Source organism: Poecilia reticulata, chromosome 7 (genome assembly GCF_904066995.2).
Source record: "Poecilia reticulata chromosome 7, P_reticulata-male-v2, whole genome shotgun sequence".
Classification (NCBI taxonomy): domain Eukaryota; kingdom Metazoa; phylum Chordata; class Actinopteri; order Cyprinodontiformes; family Poeciliidae; genus Poecilia; species Poecilia reticulata.
Window position 1 is genome coordinate 33,153,689 of NC_088836.1, and position 22,073 is coordinate 33,175,761.

The following is a 22,073-nucleotide window of genomic DNA, read 5'->3' on the forward strand; positions in this document are numbered from 1 at the left end:
CCTCCTCTGTTCAGGCAGATTCTCCAGAGTCCTGCTAACGACCTTATTATTTGACTCAGGTGTGCTGAAGTAGAGACACATCTAAAAGTTGCAGGAGACCGGCCCTCGAGGCCTGGAGTTTCCCACCCTTGGGCTAAACCAGTGTTTCTCAACCTTTTTGGGGCCAGCGCCCCCCAAGCCTTTATCCAGCTCCTTCACCGCCCCCCACCAAAGAATTTGTAGGCCACTTTGCGCTGACTAATTTACTGTTATGGCCTGTAAGATATATTTATTCTCAGTATTAGATATGGTCTCAACAAACCTGTGGTACTTCAACAATATTATTTTACCTTTTATAGTGTCTGTTTATTCTTGCCATACAGTCCTCCATATTAATTGTTGCTCGAATGGTCTTGCCATACCAGTTCATATTTATTTTAGTTTCTTAGTTTATTCTTACATTTTGTTCTTCATTCATTTCCATTTAGTTTCCTTTGATTACTATTGCCCTCTCTTGGTTTATCGCTATGTCCACTAGTTTAGTTTCTTTCCTGTTGCTAGATTTATTTTATTGTTTATTAACCACCAGTAATCTTCACTCATCATCTGCTGCACCGCCTAATCGTCATGTGTTTCATATCATGTGTTGATTTTTCACTGTTCAGCGTCGGATTCTCTGTTTTTATGCCATAATTCACATCTAGTTCGTCGCTCCGTTTTATGCCCCGCTTCTCCTGTTTCAGAGTTTTGAGCAATGTGCGCGTCTTTTTTTTGTTTGTTTGTTTTTTCTTCTTTTTTTATAACCCCCTAAAGTGCAGGGCGGTCGGGAAACGTACTGATGGGGAAAAGGCAGAACCTTTTAAAACAGGAAACAATTTCGGTATTCTCCATCCATCCATCCATTTTCTGTACACCCTTGTCCCTTAGTGGGTTGGGGAGGGTTGCTGGTGCCCATCTCCAGCTAACGTTCCGGGCGAGAGGCAGCGTACACCCTGGACAGGTCGCCAGTCTGTCGCATAATTTTTATATTCTGATCATTGAAATTTAAAAGTTCTGTGGTACCGTTGTACTTTCACACCCATTTCATACCGGACCACGTACAGCACCGGTATTAACGCTATAAAATGAACGCTCTCTAACTAATCCCATGGAGGGATTGTTTTATTTAAATGGGTTCATTTTTCAGAGGGATACAGAATGAGGGTATTGTGATTTTAGTTATTGCATGTTTATAAGAGCGATTTTCTGTTGTCCTTCCCTGGAAGCGGGCAGCTTTCAAATGGAAATAAAGCACTTTTTAATATAAGTTGCTGCTTTGACATGATCACAGAACTACCAAAACATATGTACAAAAATACCAGGCAAAGTGAATCACAGCAACGTCATCAGCCAGTGTAACGCTGAACTGATGCGGAGCGGAGCTGCACCATGAAGCTACAAACACTGAAACCTTACATGTATGCGAATCAAAATGTGGGATCTGCGGAGAAAAAAAATGTACCACCTGGTACAGACGTAACTGTAAACGATCATCTGTGCTACATTCAGACAGGTACTGCCGATGACGAACTTCATGACAAACTCATGTTCTACGATTTTGAAAGCTATTTTGATCATAGCGGTGCGCATATTCAGTTTCTAGTCTGTTCCAAAACAGTGAAAGGCATTGAATGGCATGCTTATGGCTTGGGTTGCGTGCAACAATTTCTTCTGCATTTCAGAAGTCCGCTGTACAAAAGTTACACCTTCATCCATCCATTATAGAGGAATTCAAAGGTGCTAAACTCATGAATTAAGAGACGATACACAAAACTCCATTCTCTCCGGCTCACTGACAACCAGGAAGACATTTAATGCACATCTGCGGAATCACATATTACATTTTCATCATCTCATTTCATCGTCTCAGAATCCAAAATGTCTTGTCTTTTGCTTCTGGCTTCGAGCATTTATACCGTTTTCAGTCTGCTATTGTGTATTGGAAACCATCTGACCAATGGCGTTCTGAATCTTGCTTCTGGCTCTGTTTTACATTGAGTGTGTGTTGGAAGTTCCGAGAATTCTGGGCCGACCTCGTGGAAGTTAAATCTGCTCCCTCAGATTGTTAGTTCTTGTCTGTCCAAACAGAGACTCTGGCTGAGTCCCTTGCCTGCCAGGATGTCTCGTACAACACCTTATTTGGTGTTGAACCAGCACAACATAACACATTCCTTTCCAGTAAAACATATCTTAATGTGAATTAACACAACTTTTAACTATTAACATAATTATATTCCTCAACACCATCCATCCATTTTCTTCCGCTTATCCAGAGTTGGGTCGCGGGGGCAGCAGCTTCAGAAGGGAGGCCCAGACTTCCCTCTCCCCAGCCACTTCTTCCAGCTCCTCCGGAGGAATCCCAAGGCGTTCCCAGGCCAGCCGAGAGACAAAGTCCCTCCAGCGTGTCCTGGGTCTTCCCCGAGGCCTCCTCCCGGTGGGATGTGCCCGGAACACGTCACCAGGGAGGCGTCCAGGAGGCATCCTGACCAGATGCCCGAGCCACCTCAACTGGCTCCTCTCGACGTGGAGGAGCAGCGGCTCTACTCTGAGTCCCTCCCGGATGACCGAGCTTCTCAACCTATCTCTAAGTGAGAGCCCAGCCAACCTTCGGAGGAAACCCATTTCGGCCGCTTGTACCCGTGATCTCGTTCTTTCAGTCATGACCCAAAGCTCATGACCATAGATGAGGGTGGGAACGTAGATCGACCGGTAAATTGAGAGCTTCGCTTTTTAGCTCAGCTCTCTCTTCACCACGATGGACAGGTACAGCGCCCGCTTCACAGTAGACGCTGCCCCAATCCGCCTGTCGATCTCCTGCTCCCTTCTTCCCTCATTCGTGAACAAGATCCCCAGATACTTCAACTCCTCCACTTGAGGCAGGTCGACCCCCCTGACCCAGAGAAGGCACTCTACCCTTTTCCGGCTCAAGACCATGGCCTCGGATTTGGAGGCACTGAGCCTCATCCCAGCCGCTTCACTCTCGGCTGTGAACCGCTCCAGTGAGAGCTGCAGATAACGTTCCGATGAAGCCAACAGGACCACATCATCCGCAAAAAACAGAGATGCGATCCTAAGGCCACCAAAACGGATCCCCTCAACACCTCGGCTGCGCCTAGAAATTCTGTCCATGAAAGTAATGAACAGAATCGGTGACAAAGGGCAGCCTTGGCGGAGTCCAACTCTCACCGGAAACAGGCCCGACTTACTGCCGGCAATGCAGACCAGACTCTGACACCGGTCATACAGGGACCTGACAGCCCGTATCAAAGGGCCCGGTACCCCATACTCCCAGAGTACCCCCCACAAGGCCTCCCGAGGGACACGGTTGAACGCCTTCTCCAAGTCCACAAAACACATGTAGACTGGTTGGGCAAACTCCCATGCACCCTCCAGTTATCCTGCTGAGGGTGTAGAGCTTGTCCAGTGTTCCACGACCAAGACGAAAACCACACTGCTCTTCCTGAATCCGAGGTTCGACTATCCGACAGACCCTCCTCTCCAGGACCCCTGAATAGACCTTACCAGGAAGGCTTTAGAGTGTGACCCCCCTGTAATTGGAGCACACCCTCCTTTTTAAACAGGGGGACCACCACCCCAGTCTGCCAATCCAGGGGAACTGCCCCCAATGTCCATGCAATATTGCAGAGTTGCATGAGCCAACACAACCCTGCAACATCCAGAGCCTTAAGGAACTCCGAGTGGAACTCATCCACCCCCGGGGCCCTGCTACCAAGGAGCTTTTTGACCACCTCAGCGACCTCGTCCCCAGAGATTGGAGAGCCCAACCCAGAGTCCCCAGGCTGAGCTTCCTCAACAGAAGGCATGTTGGTGGGATTGAGGAGGTCTTGGAAGTATTCCGTCCACCGGCCCACAACGTCCCGAGTTGAGGTCAGCAGCACACTATCCCCACTATAAACAGTGTTGGTGCTGCACTGCTTCCCCCTCCTGAGACGCCCAATGGTGGACCAGAATCGCCTCGAAGCCGTACGGAAGTCTTTCTCCATGGCCTCTCCAAACTCCTCCCATGCCAGAGTTTTTGCCTCAGCGACAACCCGAGCCGCATGCCATTTCGCCCACCGGTACCCATCAGCTGCTTCTGGAGTCCCACAGGCCAAAAAGGCCCGATAGGACTCCTTCTTCAGCTTGACAGCATCCCTCACCGAAGGTGTCCACCAACGGGTTCGAGGGTTTCCGCCGCGACAGGCACCAACAACCTTGCGGCCGCAGCTCCGATAGGCCACCTCGGCAATGGAGGTACAGAACATGGTCCACTCAGACTCAATGTCCCCCACCTCCCCTGGGACGTGCTCGAAGCTCTGCCGGAGAAGAGAGTTGAAGCTCCGTCTCACAGGGGACTCCACCAGACGTTCCCAGCAGACCCTCACTACATGTTTGGACCTGCCAGGTCTGACCGGCTTCCTCCGCCACCACCGGAGCCAACTCACCACCAGGTAGTGGTTAATGGACAGCTCCGCACCTCTCTTCACCCGAGTGTCCAAGACATACGGCCACAGATCCGATGAAACGATGACAAAGTCAATCATCGAACTGCGGCCTAGGCTGTCCTGGTGCCAAGTGCACATATGGACGCCCTTATGCCTGAACATGGTGTTCGTGATGGACAATCCGTGACGAGCACAGAAGTCCAACAACAGAACACCACTCGAGTTCAGATCCGGGGGGCCGTTCCTCCCAACCACGCCTCTCCAGGTCTCACTGTCATTGCCCACGTGAGCGTTGAAGTCCCCCAGCAGAACAAGGGGAGAGTGCCCCCAGGATCCCCCTCCAGTACCCCTTCTAAGGACTCCAAGAAGGGTGGGTAATCTGAACTGCTGTTCGGCCCGTAAGCACAAACAACAGTCAGAACCCGTCCCCCCACCCGTAGGCGGAGGGAGGCTACCCTCTCGTTCACCGGGTTGAACCCCAACGTACAGGCGCCCAGATGGGGGGCAACAAGTATGCCCACCCCAGCCCGGCGCCTCTCACCGTGGGCAACTCCAGAGTGGAAGTACGTCCAGCCCCTCTCAAGGAGACTGGTTCCAGAACCAGAGCCATGTGTCGAGGTGAGGCCAACTATTTCTAGCCGGAACCTCTCAGCCTCGTACACTAGCTCCGGTTCCTTCCCCACCAGAGAGGTGACGTTCAACATCCCAAGAGCCAGCTTCTGCAGCCGAGGATCAGGCCGCCAGGGTCCCCTCCCTCGGCTGCCGCCTATAGCACAATGCACCCGACCCCTTTGGCCCCTCCGACAGGCGGTGAGCCCATCGGAAGGGGGACCCACATTTCCTCTTCGGGCTGAGCCCGGTCGGGCTTTGTGGGTAAAAGCCCGGCCACCAGGCGCTCGCCATTGTGCCCCATCTCCAGGCCTGGCTCCAGAGTGGGGCCCTGGTGACCTGCGTCCGTGCGAGGGAACGCCAGATCCAAAGTTTGTGTCCATCATAAGGGGTCTTCGGGCTGTGCTTTTTTGGTTTAAGAGAAAAAAAAAAGTCTTATTCAGGTGATGTTCAGGAGATTTATTTTGATCCTAGATTCAAATCACCTTTCTCATGTATAATTGTAGGAGCAAGTGGATGTGGAAAATCATACTTTGTAGGAAAAATGTTGCAAAATATTGATCATGTCATGAATGCTGTATTTGACAATATTATCTGGATTTTTACTTCTTTTCAACTATTGTATGGTGAATTGCAAAAACTGAATAAAAATATTAAATTTGTGGAAGGACTGCCTGATTCTTTCGAGGATGATTTGTTTCCATCAAATCAAAGTCACCTTGTCATTTTGGATGATGTCATTTTCCAGGCTTCTAACCACCCTGAAGTAGCCTAATTGTTCACACAATATCGGCATCATAGAAATATGTACGTTCTATATGTCACGCATAATATATTTCAGCAGGGAAAATACAATCGCACCATCAGTCTAAACAGTAATTATTTGGTGCTCTTTAAGAACCCTAGAGATAAATTACAGGTGGATATATTAGCGCATCAAATCTTCCCATCAGCAAAAGCAAGTTTCCTGGAGAGTTTTGAAGATGTGATTAAAGAAGCTCACAGGTATTTCACTGTAGATCTTACTCCTGCCTGCTCAGAACCTTACAGATTGAGAACGGGAATACTACCTCACGAGTGGCCGACTGTCTATGTACCTAAAATAAAGTAAGTCAGAATGTCTGCACGCATAAAAAGGAATGCTCCCTTACTCAGAGCTCTTTACCAAGCCACTCCTCAGAAGGGTAAAGATGTTTTAGCACATTGCTCACCCAATTTTCTTAAAACTTTATATGAGATAGCTTTGACCATTCTGAAAGAAAATATTAAACCAACACCTTCTCAACATCAGAAATTGAAAAAGCAGCAAAAATTTATCAGACTGTTGGCCGATAAAAGAACCGGATTAAAACGTAAACAGTTGGCTCTCAAAAGTCAAGGAGGAGGGTTTATTCTACCCATCCTAGCTGCACTTACTTCCGATAGGGAACTTAGTGGGTGGAATCTTGACCAGATTTAAAAAAAGCAATGGCTCTTAGAACATCTCAGAAGATGTTTCTCATCTCACCTCAGTTTAAGCGTCTGAACCCCTCAGAGACTAACATCAGAGAAACTGTCAAGGAGGATCTGGATTCTCAAATGAGAGCAATACTGAATGAAACAGGGTTGACTTCATACGAGAAAATTAAGAGATATGATGCTTTGCTACAAAGATATCTATCTTCAATCAAGCAAGGTTAATTAGAAGAGCCTCAGTTATCTGTAACTGTGCAGCATGCTAAGAATGATCCTGTACTGGTGCCTGAACCTGGAAACCATGAAGATGATTCTGTTCATATACCAACTGAATTGGATGAAACTGCAAATGAAGTTGTGAAAGCATTTTCTGAAAGAGATTGAAAAAAATGCTGAATACATTTTGAAAAAGTTGTTCAAGAGTAACAGCGGGTGGACACCCAGAGCAGAATTTGTTTATTAAGGAAATGTCACCAAGGGATCCCATTTGACTGATTTACTCAAAAACCTTCTGGTTCCATTTAAAAGAAAAGCTCAAAGCTTCCAGCCTGCAGGATGGACTGATTTCCTCACTACTCTACATGAACTAAATATTCCAGTATCTTCTGTGAATAACCCACATGCCTGTGAGCAGTATCTGCATATCAAGACAGAGGGTGTGAAAATCCCTTCAAGAAAAGTAAAAAGGCATATTGGGTTGTCCCCTAAATTTGATTTTGAAGATGAGTTCAAAAACAAAGTACGCATAAAAGAATAAAACCATCACGCTGGATTACTTATACTCCATAAACTTTGACAGCAAATAATTTTTTCAATCAAATGTTTTATTTAAGAATTTTTCAGGTGTACAGTCTCTTTTTTGAATAAAGAAATAACAATAGAAAATCACAATTTGTAGCAATCTTTAAACATTTGCATAGAACATGTCCCATGGTTAAAAGCACAATACTTTCATTTTTTTACACGTTGATATTTTTTCTCAAAATCTGAAACCATCATATCATTTTTTAGGACATTACTGGGGTATGAATCAAGAACTTGTTGCATTGATAAACTACAAGCTCTATTACAGAGGTAATAAACACAATGATGACCACAAACAACAGACAGAGTGTGTTGAAGTTGTTTATTATGATACAGTATTTTTGAAGACCTGTCTTTCAAAAACTTTACGATGCTCTTTGGGTAGAAATCAAAATCTGGGGATAATCCGTAAGAGTCGAAAAACGTGGCAATGTTTCCTTCCAAAGTCAGAGCCAGCCAGTGTTCTCCGGGCATCTGAGCAGAATGCGTGTTGACAAAAAAATATGCAGGTCCTGTGTACTTATGTGAGAGCAAAGACAGTTCATCGCATGCCCAGACTCTACAAAATAGTTTTCCCATCAGATGATGTAGGAGACTCTCAAGTTGATGATTATTCAAAATTAATAATAATCCACCAAGATCTGCCTTTTTGAATTGATCTCCAGGATGGAGTCGTAGCAGGCATAGACAATGAACATACTGTAGTTGTGTGCGGTAATGGGACTCTGAACCGGATCTCCAACCTTAAATTACCGTTAGAAATGGGTGATAAAGCGTTTGTGTCCTCACCTGCATTCAGGTTAAACACAAACAAGGAGTATCCGTTATTAAATTCACTACGGTCGAAGGTTAGAGGATGGTCTTTTAAATGGCGGCCTGTTGCAGAGAATATGTTGTAAAATTCTCTGACCGATATACCTTGGTTGAATTCAGGCTGGAAAGCTTTGCCGGGAATTTGTCTACCCTCCTGGCATAATGCTCGGTATTCTGCATTCATGTGATTAAAATTGAAAGGTGATAGCTTTCTCCTTCCTGTGAAGGCTTCATGGTGAACCATTCCTAAAACTATATACTTTGATATAGCACCCAAAAAGAGGTTTTCCTGAGTATATATCCTCGAGTTTTCTGGCATAGAATATGTTTTAACGTTAACTCTGGAAAGCGGGTACAAGGCATTTCCTTGCATTAAAGCAGAAGCATGACCTAAACGGACCACGGGAGAAAATGAGACTTTTTTTTATAAAAAGAGAAGCGCCTAAAATTGTCAGTTGAAAGGTTGAGTCACGGGCTCCCATCTGGAAAAATGCATCGCTGGCTTGTGTTAATTTAATTCTCAAATCCACTGAAATAAGCAGCGCCCTCTCACAGAAAAATAAATTAGCATGAAGCGCCCCTAACAGGTGAAGTTCTCTGGATTCGGCGGTGAAAGAGGCCCCTTTATTTAATCCTGCGTTTGGACCGTTGAATACGACAATAGAGTATATGGCACCCGCTGTGTCTTTGTAAAAAAGACCTGCGTTAAAATTTACTCTTTATCTTCAGAAAAGTTGAGTAGCGTTTCAATCATTGCCCTGTAAGGGTGGGTGGAGCTTGATTGCAATATCAATCTGTCTCCCAGCATGATGACATATTGTGAAAATATTGTGTTAAGAGGATAATTAATTAAGCCCACAGTCACATCATTAGCCAGGTTACTACCATCTGCGTTGGTGATCTTGATGCGTAGATGAAGCAGAGTGTCATTTAAGTCCAGATATTTCTCACCTCCAGGGATCACAAACTCAATAGGCCCGCCTCTAGTAAGAGCTGACACCGGTAAAATTTCAGTGTAAACCTTGTCCTCTATAGATAGCTGGGTCATAGGGGCTGAAAACAAATCCAACTCTGCTAGAGTGCATTCGGATGATTTGTGGTGGAGAAAAGCCATGTTTTTTCCAAATTAGTGGTTACTGAAATATATCCTTGCTAGGAGCAGACTTCCTCCCTTAGCCTTGCTCCTCCCGTTTGATTTCTTTAGCTTTAGAATTCTATGTTTTTGTGAGTTCCGCACACGCTCCCCCGGTGGGCACTTCCTTGCCCTTCTTGACAGAACCATAATTCCTGATTCTTCCTGGTTGGAACTAGATATTTTATTCATTGCTCTAACCATGACATCTGTGGTGATATTGGTGGCTGCTTTTTTAAGTGAGGTTTAGCCAGGGCAAAACCGGATTTTACTAGAGGTGACGCAAACCGGAATAATCTTGAAAATATTGACCCGATTCCACGACCATACATGGTTGCAGATCCATAAAAACCTGGTCAGGCCCCGCCTACTTGGTTATAATAATGGACGAACCGGTGAGGATCATCTCTCCGTTTTATCAGAGTCATGTTACTTTAGTTTTATACAGTTCTACTGAGGTAAAAATAGTCTCTTCCACACTACAGCGGTGAGCTCATATGAATAATAATAATAATAATAATAATAATAATAAGACACACAGAACAAAACCAAAATTCAGAAGTGGGAGTAGTTTGAACGGACGAGCCCCCAATTCATGTTATGAACAGTCTAGGGGGGGCCAGGTCGCAACATGAAGGATACATCCTCCTCTGATCTCAACAACCGACACACACAAAGTTGAACAGTTGACAATGATTATTTATTTTAAAATGATGTATTTTTTTGATAAAGATGTTACCAATGGAGTACTCGGCTTCAGAATGAGCTATCGCCGAAAATAACAAACAAAAGGAAACTATCTAAATAGTAATAGAAACTTACCTAATCGAAAGTAAATAAACCAAAGGACAAAAACTTACCTTCCTAACTAAGAAAAAGATTAAAAAACTGAGGAAACATAAACGGCAGCTCACTCCTACACTCCAGCACTCTTAACACAGATGAACAAAGGAAAGGGTGTGGCGGGTGGAGATGAGTCGAGGATGGAACACAGGAAGTCCGCATCAGCAGCTTTTATGTCCATCACCTCCGGAAAGCAGCCAATGGGACATCTCCGTCGTCTTCTTAGAACCAATCAGAGACGGGCACCTGCAGATTCATCATTTATAATCAACTTTACGACGCCGGTCGAAACATTCATTAAAGCTTTAAATTTTTTGTTAAATTCTTTACCCGCATCTGTTTGCAATTTTTTAGGAATCTGACTGTCTATTCAAAGGCCTTTACCACCTGGTCAGCAGTCTTCCTCTTTAAAACTCGTACGTACGCTCTTTTAGAAAATATGTCAATGACTGTCAATAAGTAATTATAACAGTCATTTTTCTTGACCAAGGCTTGCATATCACAAAGGTCTGCTTGAAACTGTTTTAAAGGCCCCGTGAAAAAAACTCTGTTTCTCTGGAAATTTATGCGTGCTGGTTTATGCAGAGTATAGGTGTCTTGTTCTGAAAAAAAAATAAATAAAAATCTTGTACTTTTTCCACCTTAACCTTCTTTCCTGATTCATCCTGCAGAGCTCTTTTCAGCCTAGCTATTCCTCCTAAACTACTGGGGTGTGATGGAGTGTAGTAAACCTTTTACATTAACCTTCTCTCTGCCATCTGTAACCCGGGGGAAAAAAACTGCCCTTAGTCCCGCCTTGCGGCTCCATTGGTTAGAGTGACAGTCAGTCACACAGTGCATTCAGCCAATTAACACACCTGAGGTAGTTATTTAGGCCTGCTCCAGCTTTCCCCAGTCAGGTGTGAGGGGGAGAGCTGGAGACAAAGAAGCTACAGGTTGGTGCTTCCAAACAACCAGTTCATCTCTTTGTTTGTTATGCACTTTTTAAAACTTACAATATAAAAATCATGCAGATCTGATCATCCAGTGAGCTTGGAACCATGAAACTGTCATGCACTGAACTACAAATGGAATTGGTGAGTAGTGAACACAATGATTGCTTTGTTTGTTTTGGCATGTTGGTGGTAGCCAATGCTAATTGTTGATCATCAATTGTTGCATGATCTAATTTCTTAAATTCAACATGTGTTTAAGATAATGAGATAAATGTTTATCTTTATTTGGTCTGAAAGATTAGATTTAGGATATATTGCATTTATTTCTGTATGTAACTGAAAAAAGTCTAGTTAACTAGCAGCCTGGTAATATACTGGTCCTGTTTATTTTAATACAGGCAAGGTGATCCTTTGTAGGGTTAAAGGATGGCGAGCTTTTGACAACTGGTTGAGGCCAGGAGAACCTGAGATTCACTCCATACTGGTCTGGTAGGAGGCTGATGGTCTGTATCATTTCCCCCTCCATCTCACCATTCAGACACACAATCCACTATTCATCTCTTCATCTGAAACAACTTGCGCTTGGACATTGTCATCTCAAATATCTGGACAATTCAACCATGTCTTTTGAATGTGTGTCGGTCAGACACTGAGCTGACCAGTGGGGAAATTTAAGACTGTGCGCACAAATTTATGAAAGATCTACTGCAGTACTGTGTATATTTATTTTGTATTTATTATTTGGGGTTCTATGTATGTTTGTCTTGTGCTGTTCACTTTAATTTTCTCTTAAATATACATGGTATTGAAAGCAGTTATTCTTTTGCATTGTTTTTATTGATTACTGACAACAGCTCCAGTAGACGAATTGAGTCTTCTGAATTATTCCATCTAGTCCTCTTGTACATTAAAAAGTGCTACACATCCTTCTGTGTCACCTGCTTTGGTGATCGGTTGTTAAATAATGAGATTGTGGTACAAATATTTTATTTCTCCTAATAGTAAGAAATCACAATCAGTACATTTATTTACTAGAAATTACAATTAAATGTTAACCAATAACACGTATATGGAGATATATTTAACTAACTAATCACACAAATAATATTGTAACTAAAAACATTTTTTTAATAGTAAAAAAAAGTCAAACAGTAAAGGGTAATTATTAAAATGCTTAAACATGCAAAATAAGATGATTTAAGTCAACACAGAAGGGAGATTACTTTTCATTCATAGTGTAGCACTCTGAAACAGAACAGAGTTCAATGAGGTTTTCATCACTGTTCATGTCCTAATACATGTCAGTAATTGCGGTCTGGATTCCGCATGTCGATTTCAGTTTGTGTAAAACTGTCTCTGCAATCATCTTCACTTTTGCATCCTCAGCCTGTATGCGACGCAGCCTCAGGAGATTCTGGACAGTAGGTATGAATCGTGGAGTCAGAAGCCGCTGTGTGATGTGATGAAAGTTGAGCTGGTAATAATCTTCCTCCAGTATTTCCAGGCATTGATGCTGCCTCTGGCTGGGGTGATCTGTTATGCAGCCGTAGCAGGTTTCCTTGACATACTTGACGCAAATTAAACTGAATAGATGCAGTAAGGCTGGTTTAACGGTAGCAATTAGGGTACTTGGTATCCATCCGTCAATTTAATCTTCTTGCAGGGAGTTGCTAGGAGCAGGATCTCCAGGGTCCTCTACAGTGGGATCTCCAGAGTCCTTTGCAGTCGGAGGTTGGGAGGAGCTGGTAGCAGGATCTCCAGAGTCCTCTGCAGCTGATGCTGGAGGTTGGGAGTAGCTAGGAGCAGGATCTCCAGAGTCCTCTGCTGCTGCTGGAGGGATACCCTCTTCAGCTAGGGTACTTGGTATCAGAAAACTTGAAGGAGAGAGTGCTGGAGACGATTCCGATGAGTAGTGTAAGAGAGGAGTAGGCGGATGATACGGATCCGTGTAGTAGTAGCTTCCAGGAGATGGAGGACAGAAGAGGCTCTCTGTCGAATAACTGGCCTCATCCCAGTAGGGTCCCCATACTTCATAGCTTCTTGCTTCTTCCATTCTAAAGGTTTGGTGTCAGAAGTCCCTGCAAACCTCGCATTATATAGGGTAGTGGGCGGGTTCTCAGAAAAGGATCCGCCTTAGAGACTGGACAGGAAATGTCAGAGTTTATTTTTACTGACAAAATATCAAGCCAGCAGTGAGATTTTCGGAACAGTTCGGAAATTCGATCCCCGACTTCCACCATTTTCTCAGACCAAGCATCAAATGGGAGAGCCAGCATGGTTCTGAATACACCACAATCTAGATTAAATGCCTCCAGCACAAACAGGTCTGGGGAATTCGTGCTGTCTCCCTTCCGTCTGCTTGCCCGTAAGGACCAGCGGCCAGACTCAGTAGTTTTCGATTCCCACACTGCACAGAAGAGAATTTCTCCCCTTCCAATTTCAGTATCGGTCGGGAAACACCGCTTTCTGGTTTTCTTTGCAGATTGAGGGTCAACCTCATCTTCTCTTGTATTTTGCTTCAAGGCCAATTTGATGTTTTCATTGGCACGAGGAATTGCAAGCCTTAGCACTGCCCAATCATTATAGGTGAGACTGTATGTATTCGTTATTGGTGCAAGCTCCTCATCCTTGTCCAGCTGGTACAGGTAAAGTACTCCAGACTCATAACGGAAAACATAACGCCATGAGCCCCAAAGGCCATGAGGTTTTAAACACCAGTCTTCCTTGACGGATTGGAGCACCAGCATCTGCACACGAGACAAAAAAAAATGTCAATCTTTTGGTGGCACCCGTTCCAGGCCTTGAATTCTCGCAGATGGAAATTGGTGTCTCGCATAGAAGAGAAGTCCCACTTGTCAATATTTCTCTTTTATCCACAGTTTCTGAGGTAGATGGATCAGGTGATGAAGGTGAGCTTGCCAGTGTGTGAATTACCGAACCCAAATCTGGTCTCACTGCTATCGGGATCTCATATACAATTGTAGGTTCGTCTTCAGCAAGCAGATGTTTATTTGTTAACGGAGTTGACACCATCATCTTACCAAATGTTCTCGGGCTAGGTAACTCCGAATCCGTATCAGATGTTGCAGAGGAGACAGGTTCTTTATTCTCAGCAGCAGGATGAACTTGTTTAGCTCCATACATTGTAAAGTTCTTGAACAAATCTTAGCAGTAGAGTGCTTGATTTTTTTCAACAATATTTATAACAGAAACCCTTAAAAGGCCAAACCCTCTGTCTCTGAGTCTATTGGGTAATTCAAAGAGTTTGGGAGGAGATAATGATGAACAGATGGTCACAGAGAGAGGTTAGGAGGTCAGCAGAACCCAACTTTCTACCATGGTAATCCCATCGCTCAGACCAAAATCTTACAGAACCCCTGTGTGCTTAGCTGAATATAACCACACAGAGAACACAGAACATAGACTGCTTCAAAATAAAGGAATGTCGACTGTCTTTGTTTTGCCCCTTTGTTTTGTCTGAATGTTGCCATCTGTCCTAATGTGTCTTTTCCTCTTTTTCTTTGGTTTGTTATTTAAAAAATATATGTTTATAGAAGATAGGTTTATAGTTTATGCATTTAAAGCCGGACCAATCACACCGCTGGCGCCTCTGTGCATTGCCTCGCGCGCTATAGCAGCTGGATTAAGTTTACCTCAGCGCGGATCCTGCGCGGTTCCTTTCACTCAAACTGGACACAGGCTGACGTGTATGAATATTTACATCAACCCCCTGTGAGGAATTAAGATTCTTTCCAGATTTTTTGATCAAGGTAGGACTTTAAACACCACTCTGGTTAGCTCTGGTTGCGCAGCTCTACATGAACTGCAGGAATAACTTGTAGTCGCGCTTTCAGAGGTGCGTTGAGCGAGCGGTGACAATGATTTATAGTTGTGAACTTAAGAATTTTGTGCAGCTTTTCCATCTCAACACGTTGCTCAGCACCCGGCTCTGCCTGCACTGATAAAGTTTTTGTGTTCCCGGTTGGCCGGTGTATTAATTAACAAACTAGCGCTAACCTGATCATAGAGGTTCAGCCTGGTGAGGAGCTTTCGCGCTCTTCTGTCCGTGACGCATCACGCTGATTTTATATTATTACATTATTTTTAGTATTATTTTTCTGGTTACACAATGCATCAGACCGTATCAAATGCTTTGTCCACTTAGTCAGACGGCCGCGCGGAGATCTGAGAAACTCGTCCCATAAACTCGACCAACCGGAATAGTTTCTGTGATTCTTATTAAAAACTCAACAGACACGAAATGAAAGAGCTACTAAAGCCACATTAGCAGCCTTGAATTAAATTGAATTCAATGTCATTTTCTCCTTATCACTCAGTAGAAAAGGTCACTGGTTTTTAATGTTCTTTGCTGGTTCCTCATGCTGGCCATACTGGCTTTATGAACTAGAAATAACTCACTGATCCTAACCCTGATATACAGCAAACTTACTGGAACAGGAGTGGTGAACCAGTTCAGCATTAAGAGCTAAATAAAGCTCATCATAACCGTAAAGAGTGACGATCACAACAGTTTCAGGATTAGCTTTACAAAACATTACCCGCTGAAACAGTTTTCTTCTTAGTCCCTAAAGCCTTACAGGGACACCTGACAGCGTTTTGTTTGGTTTGTACTCTACTTGAAGCAACTCTTTCCCATGTGTGTCAATGAAAAGTCATTCACAAACATAAAACCTTTGAGCTCTGTCTGCTAAACTGGTGGATGTGGATGTGGGGTCTCACGCATGACATTTTTGAAACATGCAGTACAATGTTCTCACATGGCTCAGCTCTATTTGAGGGTGTTGTGGTGATTTCTACCATTTGCATGTTTTACACTGTACTTTAAACATTATGTTGTAACATCCCAAGTTTATCACTGACCCCCTTTTAGCCCTCTGGTTACGTGCAGTGGTGACTGCATGAATGTTCCCCACTTCAAGCTGCTGCTGAGCTCATGCAGCTGGTACCACTCTGCCTCTTGATGAGCAGAGTACAACACTAGGTGGGACACTGATCTCAGGGCCAACTGGACAGCATGTGTGCTGCAGCTTTGTGGTGGTTTGTGGAAGTGATGGACAAATGAAGCCTCATGAAGCTATGAAGCTTTCCAACCCTTTGCTTTGCCCAAAGGTTCGTTTCTCGATGTGTCACTCATTGCTCACTAGTGACATCTGCTGGTGAAACTGTAACAGCCTCGTCACTCAGTTGGATCATACTTCCAAAAATTAGTAAATACAATATTGTCACAAAGTTTTCATCAAACTCATGTTTGAATCAATTAAACTATATTTAATTATTAAAATGATTTGTAGTCAATCTAATCCTGGTATATGTTGAATGCCAGTGGTTGTGTTGGGTTTTCTTTTATGTCAGACGGATTTGACAATAAAGACATTTGATGTTTAAGTGTCTTGGGAGTGCAGTGCTTGTTGGGGCATTGGTTTTCTTGGATTTATAATTGGCTCTGATCCCTTATATTTGGCTACATGTTGAATTTTAGTTCTGCAACAGGATTAAATCCGTTTCTGCTGTGAAAGACTGATACATATTTGGTAATCAGACTACAAATGATAGTGGAACTTTGCAGAAGGTAAGAAATTGGGAGCTGGAGGGTTAATTATTGTTATCTAAGAAAAATTTTATTGTGAGGATAATCTCTAAATATTCCCAGATGACAGAGGGTTTCCTCTTGCTGGCTCCATTTTAAACAATCAGGTTTATTTGTGTAGCACATTTAAGCAACAATACAGTTCAAAGAGATTTACATCATAAAATCATAAAATTATAAAAATATAAAATCATTTTAAAAAAACAACCTATAATCGACAACTGAGAAAAACATTACATGTTGATGGGTCATCACCAATGCACATCAAATATGTTGGTCAATGTTCCTTTTATTTTGGCCACTGAAGAGAAATATTTTTCTCTGATGCGAGACCAGATGGACAACAACCCATGAAGCAGCACGGCTAATAGGGCTTTTGTTCATCTGACACGCCCCCTTTTTACTCGGCACCTCGAAGCCTGGATTCAGATGGGCCATCACTATCTCCGAGCATTGATGCGGCGCAAAGTGCATCGACATGAAATTATGCAGAAAAATGCTGAGACCTGTTGAGAAAAGCCGTTACCATGGAAACAGATTTTATTCTTAAATGATTCAGCTTCAATCAATCACCTCTCACCTCAAGTCTCTTCTGTTAGACTGAAACTACTGCAGATCTGTAGCACCAGCTTAACATTTCACATCCTGCGCCGCACCGTTATACTTTTGTCAATACTGCCTTCAGCGAGTGTAGGGAATTTCAGTTTCCAAGAGCTGCACAGGATCCGTCAAAGAGTCGCATCACTGCCCCTGCACTGGAACATCCTCAAGACTGCAGAAGCTTTCTAATTGTTTCCAAAAAAAGGCAAAACACAGAGCAGCCAGCATCAAATCCAAAGGAATCATCTCTAGACCTCTGTGACAGGATGTCTTGAGACACAAATCTGGAGAAGGATCCAGAACCTGCCCTCTTTTTAACATATGTGGACTGAAGCTGGTTTTTAGCCTTCAGGATGGCCGACTGCTCTTGTCCTCTGCCACGGAGCCCTTCAGGCATGACGGATCCCACTTCTGACACCAAGAATGTGGTGGAACTTCCTTATCAAACAGGTAGAGAAACTACTCAAGAACTGAGAAAGTTGCAACTTTATCTTTCAGGTGTTTTATTTGAAGGCAGTCAGTTTAAAGACTGAATCCAACAGAGCCAGGGAAAGCAGAGCGACATCTCACAGATACGTCCTTTTTTAATACACGTCTGTTATCAGAGAGCACATTCCATACAAGGAAACTGTTCTGGACAGAGAAGCTGAAGTGGCAACATCAGCCGGTTTGGTCCGGTTCTAATCAGTTCTTGTGCTACGTAACTCTTCACGCTACCAGGAAAACGTCCTTGGCCGAATCCTGGAAGATTCTGCAACAATTTGAACACGTTGTAAAAAAGTTTCCAAAACGAGAACAGACAGTGACTTACTCAAAGATGTCCACTTCACAGACAAATAAACTGAAGGTATATAAAGTCTGTGTTTCCATCTCTGAGACATCCTGTGACCAGAAACTGCTGCTGGAACAGACTCTTCAACTAATCATCAAAACAAGGTAACATTTAAATCCTGCTGCTCATCATGATGTTTTACGTCTTGGTTGAGTTGATTTGTGATACCAATTATGAACTTTCCTAATGACTCTTTCCACAGATGGCTGCTGGTCTTGTCTTCACTCTGCTTCTTGGTGTGAGCTTTGGACTCTGGGATGGAGTTGATGTAAGTAAACAATGATTGGTGCGTCCCTGTTGGGAGCTTTGGCTGACTGACGCAGATCAGATGGAGCAATCTGAGACATTATTTGGTTGAAGTTCAATGAGAAAACTTTGTTTTGTTCTGAAACTTTGGGTTTTTCCCTCCACAGGCTACATGTCGACTGAGAGGTACGTGCTTCTTTTATTGTTGGAGTTTCTGACACCTAAAAGACAACAGGTACATTGTGGGAAGTTCTTTAAAAAGATAGGAAACTTTTGCTCTTTTCGGTCATCCTTTCAGCACAAGTACTGGACTTAATTTCTGTATAAAGTAAATTAACAAATTGTTTAGTCAGTATATATTGCATAGAAACATCCCATCCTACAAGGCAGATAGGTCACAGTAGTTTTTACAGAAGGCAGCTAGAAACACTAAGAAGTCAAATTATTGTCTGAATAAAATAACTGAATCAGAACCAATAAAGGTGTCATTAAAGAGGCTTTTCATGTGAATATATTTTCTAATAACTTTTATGATGACCATAATTGTCATGTAGTGGTGCAATTGAGAGGTGATGAGGCTGATGCAGAGGATCCAGATAGGAATTAATAAATGATGATTTAATGACAAAATCCAGAAAATACAATGTCCAAAATCGAGGCAGGACAGAGATGAGCGGAAGGCTAAAGCTCTCTACTGGTAGCAACTGGGTATACAAAGGACCTGACTGACTGACTGACTGACTGACTGACTGACTGACTGACTGACTGACTGGACAAGATGGTTAGTCAAGAGGAGGACCCACCAAAAACACAAGGAACACAGGTGGGTTTAAATACACAGAGGGTAATCAGGGAAATTAGACACAGCTGAGAACAATCAAAGGGTAGACATGACAACATGGAGACTCAGTGGACACAGAAGCCCAAATAAACACACAGAAAAACTCAAATCCTCACAATAATGTCTGATGCAGCTGAACTTCTGGACTGTGTTTGGTGTTAAAATGATACTGATTATCGGATGGACGTATTTACCCTTTTTCTTCATATTTCCCAGCTCCCACAGAACTTGACTGCCCTGCAGGCTGGAGTTGGTTTGATCGTCGCTGTTTCATGGTTGTGCCTTATCAAATGTCCTGGGGTACAGCAGAGGTACAGCAGATGTGATGGTCACAGCAGATTTCCTACATTCAAAGGAAATGTACATTTATTGATACAAGATAATAAAATTCACCAACAACAAGGTTACAGAAACTTATTAAAAAAAAATAGAACCATAATTTCTAAAGGTCGATATTCAGCTGCACCAACTGTCTCACTGCACAGAGGGAAGTTTAAACCACTGTTGTCTTTTTCAGAAACATTGCCTCTTATTGGATTCACATCTGGCCTCATACCACAGTACAGAGGAGTACATTTTCCTCAGAGAGCTTGTCAAAAAAGCAACTGGAAAAGACACACCAGTTTGGGTTGGCGGTTATGATTCAGCAGAGGTGAGCTTTTAAAAGCACAAATAACTCTGTTTGGTTGATCACTTTTTATGTCAATATGCATTTCTGATGGCACTTTGTGTAAATGATTTGAGACGACATTTGTTGTTGTTAATTGGCATTTTATAAATGAACTGAATTGAACAGGTGTTCCTAATAAAGTGGTCAGTTCAGTCAAAGACATTCCAGTTGATCCTGGTTTTAACACGATGCAGTTACTGCAGATTAGAATATCAATTGGTCAACAGTTATCTCAGGAATCCCAGGTTGTTGTACTGAATAACTGACTATGCTAAACTCCCTCATGCTGAGGAAGCATGTGGCAACAGTGGAGAGGAATGAGAGGAGACCTCCAACAGAACCAGAACCTGCTTCTGTTTTTCCACCGGCTGCTCTGACCAGATGAGGGTTTTAAATAGAAATGATCCAAACACAGTTCAAATTTTCTACAATGAGTGACTGAAGTCTAGGTTGGTTCTGTGTGATTTGTTTGTAAAGGAGCTTAAAACTAAGATGTTCTTTCAGGAAGGCACCTGGTTGTGGAGTGACGGTTCCAAGTTTACTTTTACTAACTGGCATGCCGGTGAGCCAAGCAGTGGTAAAGACGAACACTGCATGGACATCAACTTATATGGTATTTGTTACTGGAGTTACGCAATCTGTAATTCAATAATTTTGTTTAAATGTATGTTTTTATAATATCTTTGTATCTGGTGGCTTAGTAGGTAGGAGTTTGTCCTGTAATTGGTGGGTTCCTGGTTTGAACCCACCAATTACAGTGGGTAGTTGGTGGGTTTGAACTGTTGGAGACTTTCAAGTGTCCAGTTGAAGCTTGCTGATGCAGGAGATTCCAGAAGAGTCAATGAGTTAAAATCAACCAAAGTTTATTAAAAGTACAAGATATATCTTGGAGATCCACTTAAGCATCAAACATGCGTACCGTTATCCAAAGGCAATCCCAGTGAAATCAGAAGTCCTTTGTCTGTCTCCTACTATGCAGCCCCTGAGTGACTGTCCTGCTCCGCTTTGTGGCCTGCCCCCCATAACTAAGAGCGCATTCAGCCCTTTGTTTTAAGGGCAGTAGTCATAAAAAGTTTCATTGGGCTACAGATGACCACTTCAAAGTAAAAATTTCTGCTCAGTTACCACATTTCCTGGGACAAAGTTATGAAGTTATCGACCATTTGGTTCATCTCCTCTTTGATCCACATTTTAGTTCCTGTTTTCTAGCCTGGTTAAGTCTGGAGGGCGCCGTTATCACTTCCCTATGAAAATCCATCTTAAAGGCTGTCAAAGGCCAGACTCACCAAAGGGCAGGGATCGCAGAACAAAGCAAGACCCCACTTGTAGTCTCCTTGTAACTCATCAAGACAAATTCATGATTATACATCAATGTAACATTCAACAAAAATAATTCTATAATATTTCCACAGAACCCCCACTCCATTCATGTCTATTGTGTCTTGGGCAAGACACTTCATCTGCCCTGCATGCTTTATTTAATGGATCAAATCATGTCAAAGGTTTGCAGTCAGGATTTGTCTCTTTGTCTCTTTACAGGACAAGAATATGTGAATGATAGTATCTGTGCCACGAAGCTTCCCTTCATCTGTGTTATACCCGTCTAAACTTTCTCTTCTTATGCCTAAAAACCTGAAATGCCCATATGGCTTTCCTGCTGGTGATGTCACTTCCCCCTGGATGTTGAGCCTCGATGACATCACTGCTGATTTCACTTCATTTGATCACTTAAATAAACATTTCTCTGAAATCTGATTGATTTTATTCTTTTATTTAAAATATGTCAACATTGCATTCAAGCAGCAGCTTATAAACTAATTGGTAATAGTTCTAAATCTCAGCTATAACTTTATGCTGAAAATCATCAGGATATCAGTGCATCAGTAAACTAATAAAAATCTATTGAATATAAAGTTTTCACAAACTCTGAACCACCTGGTTTTGAACAAATTCATTAGTGTCATAATTATTTTAAACCTAATGAAAACTGGTAAGAATGTTTGTCATCATAAACCTCTGAAATACCAGAGCATCTTTAGTTAAAAGCTGTTGACCTCGACTAGAATACTGCAGATGGGTCGTTACTAGGTCTCACCGCAGGATGATGATCCAAATCACACATGAATACCAGTGGTGGAGAAAGTACTCAAAAAATGTACTTAAGTAAAAGTCAAAGTACCACATTAACATTTTACTTAAGTAAAAGTAAAAAAGTACTGGTT

General features: G+C 42.8%; 1 protein-coding gene across 1 annotated transcript; it reads left to right on the top strand.

Moving 5' to 3' along the window:
- The first annotated feature begins 18,039 nt into the window (after positions 1-18,039).
- On the top strand, positions 18,040-21,606 carry LOC103468088 (ladderlectin-like). Its single transcript, XM_081609370.1, has 7 exons — positions 18,040-18,198; positions 18,297-18,362; positions 18,508-18,526; positions 19,398-19,492; positions 19,699-19,833; positions 20,356-20,464; positions 21,391-21,606. The coding sequence occupies exons 2-7, from the start codon at positions 18,297-18,299 to the stop codon at positions 21,456-21,458; spliced, it is 492 nt and encodes a 163-aa protein (XP_081465496.1). The 5' UTR covers positions 18,040-18,198; the 3' UTR covers positions 21,459-21,606.
- Positions 21,607-22,073: the final 467 nt, after the last annotated feature.